At 34.0% G+C, this 8,636-nt stretch overlaps 1 protein-coding gene across 1 annotated transcript; it reads right to left on the reverse strand.

Moving 5' to 3' along the window:
- Positions 1–3,168: 3,168 nt before the first annotated feature.
- LOC137933546 (uncharacterized) lies at positions 3,169–8,197 on the reverse strand. Its single transcript, XM_068777506.1, has 5 exons — positions 7,798–8,197; positions 6,400–6,505; positions 5,517–5,784; positions 4,765–4,923; positions 3,169–3,637 (listed from the first exon to the last, which is right to left on the reverse strand). The coding sequence occupies exons 1-5, from the start codon at positions 7,871–7,873 to the stop codon at positions 3,401–3,403; spliced, it is 846 nt and encodes a 281-aa protein (XP_068633607.1). The 5' UTR covers positions 7,874–8,197; the 3' UTR covers positions 3,169–3,400.
- Between the last annotated feature and the right edge of the window lie 439 nt (positions 8,198–8,636).

Below are 8,636 nucleotides of genomic sequence, written 5' to 3' on the forward strand. Positions count from 1 at the left end.
GGGCGGCATTTTTTATATTTACTTATAGTTGTAAAAAGCAACTTATTCATTTTATATTTTTTCTTTCTTGAATAATAAATTATTATTATGATTATTAAAAGAAGAAAATAGTAAAACGAGATCAGATGCTGGAATATTACTCAATTCTATGTAATCTTTTTCTTTTCTATGTTACCTTCATTTATGGGAACCCGTCCTTTTGGAAATTACAGACGCTCAAAAATATCTGCTAGTAAAAGGGTTAAATGTCCACCAATGCCATATAAAACTAAATTCTTTGCAAACACATTTCATGGAACAAAGAGATACGCTAGTACAAAACGCTGTTATAGCAGCCAAAATAATTTGTGAAGTGTTAGAGATATCGACTAAGCGTCGAGTTAGAAGGAGAAAAAATATGAGTGGGGAAAATTCGACGTGGAGAGGTGGGGCTATCCTTAGAAGAAGAAGTACGAAGAGAAATGTTTTCATCTAGGGACAGAATTATAAAGGAATGAAAAAAGAACGCTTCGATCAGTTGCATGGCCTTGTAAGAAAATATTCGTGTATAATACCGTGTATCCTACTAAATGAAGAATTTGAATGTCAAATAAATGACTTGATTGACATTGATAAAGAACAGTTCCATATTAAAAGAAAAAGGATCCAGGTTTTTATGGCTGTACCTGCACTAAAAAAAGAGGCAAAACATTAGAAAAACGGGGAGAAGGGCTCTCTTGATCTGCTAAAATTTATTCAGCAGTATAGGTTGGAAAATTCTGTTCCCAACGTTGTAATTTTGTTAAGAATTTTTTTAACAATTTTAATCAGTGTTGCTAGTTGCGAAAGAAGCTTCTCAAAATTGAAGTTGATAAAAAATTATCTTCGTTCTACAATGAGTCAATTAAGACTACAAAATCTTGCAATATTGTCAATAGAACAAGATATTACAAATAATATAAATTTTGAGAGCATTATACACAATTTTTCTAGTATGAAAGCTAGAAGAGTAGATATTATATAAATGTATTTACGAGTGCATACAAATATGTCTAAAAAAATTACTCTGTGTATTAATTAATATTGATTAAATAACTTAATAATTTATTTATGTGTAATTAACACAATTTATTTATTTATTAATTTATAAAAACCACTATTTGATTGACTTATAATAGAAAGGGCGGCAAACTGGAGATCGCCCCGGGCGGCAAAAGTTCTAGGTACGCCACTGGCTACAAGGCCCTAATTGCTCAGATCTGTGAAGTTCTCATACAGTACCCGACGATAAATATTTCACATCGCACTTTAGAAAGAGACGACCTCCTACAGTACTTGTGTGACGTTTTGTCATTCGTGCGACAGAGATAATGCTCTACGAAGCCGAAATTAGCCGATTGTCTCTTTCCAAAGATCGATTTGCAATATTTGTGGCTGGGTATTGTACGGGGGGTATGGCGGGGTGTAAATTACATGTTCAGTACATAACATAACACGTGAAATATGAATTCAAATATCCAATCTCTGCCCATAACAATATTACAGATGTACCGATTCATTTATAGCACAAACACATACATAAAATACAATTTAATTTTTGGTGATTCACATATCATCACAATCACATATTGTACCAATCTATGCTTTACACAGACATCTGATGAATGCTTCGACTGTATCTTCTTCCACATGAATTACCCAAAAGCCAAACAAATATTGAAGACATTTTTGATTTTTTTTTAAATACCGAGGATAATTAATTCTTCCCAGCGGTGCTATATTTATAATATATAGTGTGTTTACAAATGTGTTCAAAAATTTTAAAGATGAAATATTTACATTTGCTGTGAATTAATGTATGTTACACCATATCCGAAAAATCAATAATTTAATATTACTGTGTATTAAAATAAATTACTGTTTACTATCTGTCCCTGCAGACATAGTTACTCCAAAGATTATTGGCCTGGCGCATTGTAATTAAAAAATTAATGTGACATATTCCATAGTGATTACTTATTTAAAACAGATATAAACCTTTTTGTTAATAAATTAGCTATACATTCATCCCTTTTAAGCATTTACACTTATGACCAATTCCACAACATATTATTTTAAAAAAAAAACCTTTATGAGAAAAGAATCTTAAATACAGTACCCGACGATCAATATTGCACATCGACTTTTGGAAAGAGACAATCGGGTAATTTCGGCTTCGTAGAGCACTATCTCTGTCCCACACTACCAATGTGAAGTTTTGTCAGTCGTTGTATTTCGTGCGATAGAGAACAGGTCGATGTGCAATGTTTATCGCCGGGTACTGTAGATAAAAATTTTAAAGGAAGTCGTTGAGTGTTTATGGCGTCAATTTTGAAAAATCACATTTTTATTGCAAATTGTATGTCTGTTGCAAAACCACAAACATTATTTATTTACGTACCACACAATAGAAATAATTATGATTTGTATCAAAGGGCAGGTAGTTCAATTGTTTTTTTTTTAATTTAATGTGCACAGGATGTCTGTTAGGTCAATTAGTTAATAGTAAAACTCTTATAGAAAAGAAAAAAAATCGACATTACAGTAACAAAACGTTCCACACCGTTCAAATGAATAACTTACATTTTTTTTACTCATGTAAACACATCTTTACCTCTTTATTTTTAGATTTATCATTTTCCGATATTACCTCTGTCCGAATATAGCATACTTTACAAATGTACACCATGGGCAGTGTAGATAGACTGCACTGACCTAAAAGCTAAACGTATGAACTAGGCTATATGAGCTATAAATGTGTACTATTTATCAGCAACACCAATTAGCTTATTGATAAGCTAGCTTACAAAGCTATTATATAAACTCGACAAAACTTTATTATACGAATGGAAAACCAGTCTTTTTTTTTAACTATAAAAACAAAATATGTTAACGAACTTCACTATGAATATAAGAACGATCTTTGGTTTTAACTTGACAAACGTATCAAGTTATTCAAAGAACCAATTAGGCTAGCATTATTAAATATTGCACTCATTTGACTAGCTAAGTAAAATTATCTCATTAGACTAGCTAATGAGTTTGAGAGACCAGCCGAGCCAGGTGATGAACTCATTGCATTTTCTTAGCTATGAAACTGATCGGAATACCTGAGCTATATTTTGAACTCACTACCCAGGCTCGGCTAAATTATGAATTCATCAACCTGACTAAGATAGATTATGTACTTAAGAATCTAGACGATCCAGATAATAAAATCATCGGCTTGTCTGAGCTATATTATGAAGTCATCAGGCTAGCTCAGCAATGTCTCATACTCATCAACGACTTTTGAGTTGAGATTGAGTTCATACTCATCAGACAAGCTGAGCTAGATTATGAACTCATCGGGCTAGATGAGCTAGATGATAAATTCGTCGGGCTAGCTGAGCGCACTGTAAGCCGGAGGTGGCGCGGCCGCTCGCCCGGGCAGCAGCACTGCGATGTGGTATGGCGGCGGGGCTTCCCCACTCCCCCTTTCCCCCGGCCGGTCCGCGTTGCGACCAGCGGTTCGTTCCGCCATCCGCTCTACTTCTCGTTCCGCTAACCGCTCCGCTCGTCGCTCGGACCGCTCCGACGTCGGCAGCAGAGCTGGCAACTCCTCCGCTACCTCCGCTATCTGTTCATATATTCATTATTAGTTCTATTAACACAAGAATAGTTATCTAAGGAGACACAGGATAAACATTTAGACAATTACCAAATTAGTCATGTTCAGGAATAAAAGAACTAAAAATTTTAAACAATAAAATTATTTACATTTTATCTAGAGTTTAAATTAATTATTGTATATTTTAATTCTTTATTTAATTTTTATTGTACATTAACAGGACATAAAAAATAGATGAAATAGAAGACACAAGGTTATTTTTAATAAATTCCATTATTTATTTGTGTTTTATAAATTAATCATTTATTATTATAAATGGACCCAGACCAGTTGACACAAGTCAAGACAATATGTACGTAGATATGTTGACTTTCCGGAGCAACCAAAGAATATGTTGGTTTACTTGTTAAACAATATACCCCACACTGATTCTTAAATTTACAAGAACATGAGAAATTTCTGTGCAAGATGTATTGAAACAGAAGACTTCACATGCACTCAACAAATGTGGTTAAAGGGCCTTCGCTGCTTCAATTGCCTTCAACCTTGTAATACTACAGTGGAAAAAAGGCCATACGACTGCAGAGGCAACTATACTGCAGAAGACCTAGACCAAAGAGTCTCCAGCAGTCGTTGGAGTGTAATAGGAGACAACATAGCGAGCAATAGACGAGCCATGGGGAGTACCGATAAGCAAAAGAGTTCTCCTATACTTTGCTCCGGTTGTCGCAACCTCGAATGCGCCTGGTGGCAGGGGTCTTAATTGGTTATGGTCTTTTTTACAATTATATGTTTACTTTTGGTGTTACGAACAGTATTCACATACTCACAGCTACTACTTAGGTGTATGGGGGAAGAACACTAAATGGTCACCTATTTAGGATCACCGTGGTGCTTTCTCGAGATCGCCGGTGATATCTAGGGTCTGCTGATATTTCTCGAGGAGTTGAAATGGCTTAAAAAAGGCTAACCTCACTGCAAATTGAGTGTAGTCTCACTTAAGTGATTATCAGCCCGAAGAGACAAGATGAGAAAAAGCAAAATTTATATGTAAGTTAATTAACTAAATTTAGAATACCTGCATCTTTATCAGTTAGTAATATGGGTGAGTAAGGTATATGGGTAAAAGTGTATACCTGGGCATGGCGCTGTGCAGTCGAACTGACGCGTTCAGGGGGCGCAGGTGCGGGCGGAGTCCGAGCTCGGCACAGCGACAACGCACATCCTAGCCCACACATACAGGCCACCGCCGCACACACCACGCCCGCCTCACTGGACACCCCCGCACGCACCACCTACAGACAATCATCATTATTTTAGATAAACTTCCAGTTTTGGACACAGGCCTCCACCATTGATTACTAATAGGACCAGCTAGCTGTCTGTCCAAGGTAGAAGACATCTTTATTTATTACGTGCAAAGATCTTAGAGTACTTTTTATTTATTTACACAGAGTGATTAGTTATGGTGTAAAAATAAATTAACAAAAGCTTCAAAGATTAATACTGAAAAATGTGCTTTCTTACCTATAAACACTCTGTTTAATGTACGAGCATGTAAAGTTTTTATCATTATCAACCACAGGACATTTACTCCTGAACATAGAGACCTACATGTAGATTTCCAACAGGACTAATTAGAATTGGCCTCCATCCAGTCTTCCGTCAACCTCGACATGATCATCTGTTAACCTTTTAGATGGCTTTCTTTCACAGTACTTACTAGTCTTTGGTCTCCAGAATCTTAAGGCCCGAGGTGGCATCTGTTCTGCGCTGGATTAGGCGTAGGCATAATTACATTTATTTATATTTTTTGTATTTATTATGTTAATATATATAATATATGTCGTAAAACATAATTATTAAATAATAATAACTTCAAATTTACCTGTCTGTCAAAGTAATATTTAGCTCCTGCCAGGAAGACTGTTGCAAGAGCAAAGGACACTAGCATTCCAAACTTAAGATGAGGGGCCATCATTGGGGAGTTGTGGAGTCCTAGGGCTGCAGTACGAAGTAGGGTGTCCGGAGTGACGCTTCTTGCCGCTGCCAGGCTCGCGATGGTAGGTTGGGGTGGTTCTGGTGGGATTTCCACATAAAGGCTTGGCTCCTCATTTTGCCTCCGAGTTGTGTGAACTGCTGGTATTGGTGGGGGTCTGGAAAATTTACAATTTTAACATGTAATTATTATATTATATATACTTGAGTGAAGTTATGGCCTTTTAGGGCTGTTCTATTTTAAAACCTTTAGCGATCGCTTTTAAGATGTTAATATTAATATCCATAAATTATCTACTGTAATACCTGATATAAAAACATATCTATATATAAGTTTTTGAATGTGTATGTTACACACATGTTAGACAGTGTTGCTAGTATGCTTTAGAAATAATATATATATATAAAAGTTAAACCCCTAAGTAATTAAGGAATAAAATGAGAGAAAGGGGGACCTAAATGGATAATTAAGTCTCTCTCATTCCTAGCCTCATTTAGAAGCTCACATTAGCTCAACAAGTCATGGGTAAGACTATTCTTGGGATTTCTCTATGAGACAAAAACAGGAATGAGATGATCCATAGGCTAATGAAAATAATTAGTATAGCCTAGTGATTGTCCAGTTGAAATCGCAGTGGAAAAGCCACATGGTCACTGAAAGATGCAGTACACGTTTAACAAGTCCTATTAAAAATCTCTTGTGGATGCCTATGTCTAGAAGCGGATGTCTTACAGCTAAACTGGTGATGATATTATGACAAGAAAATACTGACGCGTAGTGCCTGGTGGGGCGGTGCGGACGCCGTGGAGCGCAGTCAACTGCCGCGAAGCGATGCACGGGCGCCGCCATGCCCTTGCGGCCACGGGCGCGCCCCACGCCTGATACCCACACACATCAAAACCTTACAAATGACACACACACATTATTAACTAATGATATTATTGATCAATCATTTATTCATATATTACATCAAAGTTCAACACTAAAACTGAGAATTTTTTTTGGTAAACATATTATTTTAAGTAAGATATATTACTTATAGAGTTACACATACTGCAGATTATACTTTTTATACAATAAATAATGATGGACCTCAGAAAATATTTTCAACCAAAGTCCAAAGAAAAAATAAGTTAAAAATAATTCTGATTTATACAAAAATGCAAATGACACCTACTAATGATAATGGTATATAAATAAAATATAAAACATATGTAAATATATATACATACATCTATGAAAATATAAAATTCATTTTAACATTTGAACTTTTAGGAGGACTCCTATTGATTATCAAATTTTATTCTCTTTAATTTTATTTTATCTTTGACTCTGCTTTGCAAGGTGTTTCAGTTGTGAAGAAGAGGCAAGAAACTTCACAAGCTTTTAAAAATGTTTAACAATACAAATTTATGTAAAAACACTTTCTGAGAGATATATCCTAAACGAAAACAAAATAATCAAGCAACATTATCACCAAAGATTCTTGTCGTTTAACCCTTAATAGCATAGAGTTTCAATTTTGATACCAATCTTTTTAACCAAATGTTCACATTACTATTAGTTTTTTCATAGGTTGCCTGTACGAATTTTACTGTTGTATAATATTGTTTCCAACCAAATTTTAAAAAAAAAATCTATTTTTCACTTCTTCTAGACCCACAAGCAAACACAGTAATATTAAAAAAATCACTTTTGTAAATCAGGCTATTAAGGGTTAATATTTGTTTAATGAATAATATGCCTTTTCTGTCAATTTAATTTTAATACAAGTTTTGAATTTTATAAATGTTGGTAAAATATAGGAAAGCAGCTATATGACTATGTCATAGACCAACCAATGGGTCTCAGTGTAAGGTTTATAATCACTTACTTTCTGTTACTGGCAGTATAAACATTCTGAGTAATTTTCAATAAATGGTAATAAATAGCCATGAAAGTTAGGAAGTTTCCTAACATTAATGTTTGAAGAATTGCCTTAGTAAAGGTACCTGCTGTGAATGTTTCTTATTCTATTTTGGTGTTTAATTCATTTTAAGAATAATTCTATATAAATATGCAAACAAATGTAATTGAAAGGTCCTCACGATAATCAGTGATAAATTCTACAGGAATTTCAAAGCAGCAACATTCATACACTTATAGGCTTTTACAATAAATGGTAACAAACCGGTGGACAGTGAAGATGGCACACGATGGCGACCGCTGTAGGCGCACTGGCTACGTTTATCTATCCAGAAATGCATCGGTGCTCAACCACTCCACTTCAAATGAGATAATTTAAAGCACCCATATTTAAATTCACAAATATCTATGTAAAAACTCACGATACAAAATCCTTTATATTCATTTTTGCACGTAAAATCTTTGCACATAGATTAATTACAATAGCTTGAAATATTTACAATGCTTTATTTAAAATATATAATACTGCATTAAATATCTTTTACTATATTAGTTTGCGAAAAGTTCTTACTCGGTATATATCGTTTATTAAATTTTATATAAATGCACTTTAGACATATTCATTTCGTAATAATACACAGAATTACATTTTTATTTATAATTAAACTGTATATTATTTTAAATCGAAACAAAAATGACAACCATTAGTGGGCGGGGTGCGCCAAAGCAAAACAATCAGAGATGCCAACTTTCAGCAATTAGTTGAAGGAAATCAATAAAAATAGCAGATGTAAAATTTATGCACATGTTAATATTTATTACACTTGCAATAAATATTTAAATTAATTCATACTTTTGTAAAAGTAATATAGAGCAACAATAATAATTTCTTGTCGAGTCGATACTTAGTGAAATTACTAGCAAAAATTAATAAGTAATAATTTTCTAAAATTTAGCCCAGACGTGGTTATTGAAATGAAAAGATTTTAATAATTATATTCTTAGTAATAAAAATATTAATATTAGGATTAAAGTGTTAATGTTAGCATTTCAGATGGAAAAAAGTAACTATGTACTTTAAATAAAAAATACTAGACAAGTTAT

This window comes from Battus philenor, unplaced genomic scaffold, assembly GCF_028537555.1.
Source record: "Battus philenor isolate CCGP_79_NKW_IND1 unplaced genomic scaffold, ilBatPhil1.0.hap1 SCAF_13, whole genome shotgun sequence".
Lineage (NCBI taxonomy): Eukaryota > Metazoa > Arthropoda > Insecta > Lepidoptera > Papilionidae > Battus > Battus philenor.

Excerpts from the sequence above, each read along its gene's own strand:
- LOC137933546 (XM_068777506.1), bottom strand. The coding sequence starts at position 7,873 with ATGCATTTCTGGATAGATAAACGTAGCCAGTGCGCCTACAGCGGTCGC. Across the intron at positions 5,785-6,399 it reads CGCCCCACCAGGCACTACGC|ACCCCCACCAATACCAGCAG; the intron begins GTCAGTATTTTC and ends TAAATTTTCCAG. Across the intron at positions 3,638-4,764 it reads CTGCACAGCGCCATGCCCAG|ATAGCGGAGGTAGCGGAGGA; the intron begins GTATACACTTTT and ends ATATATGAACAG.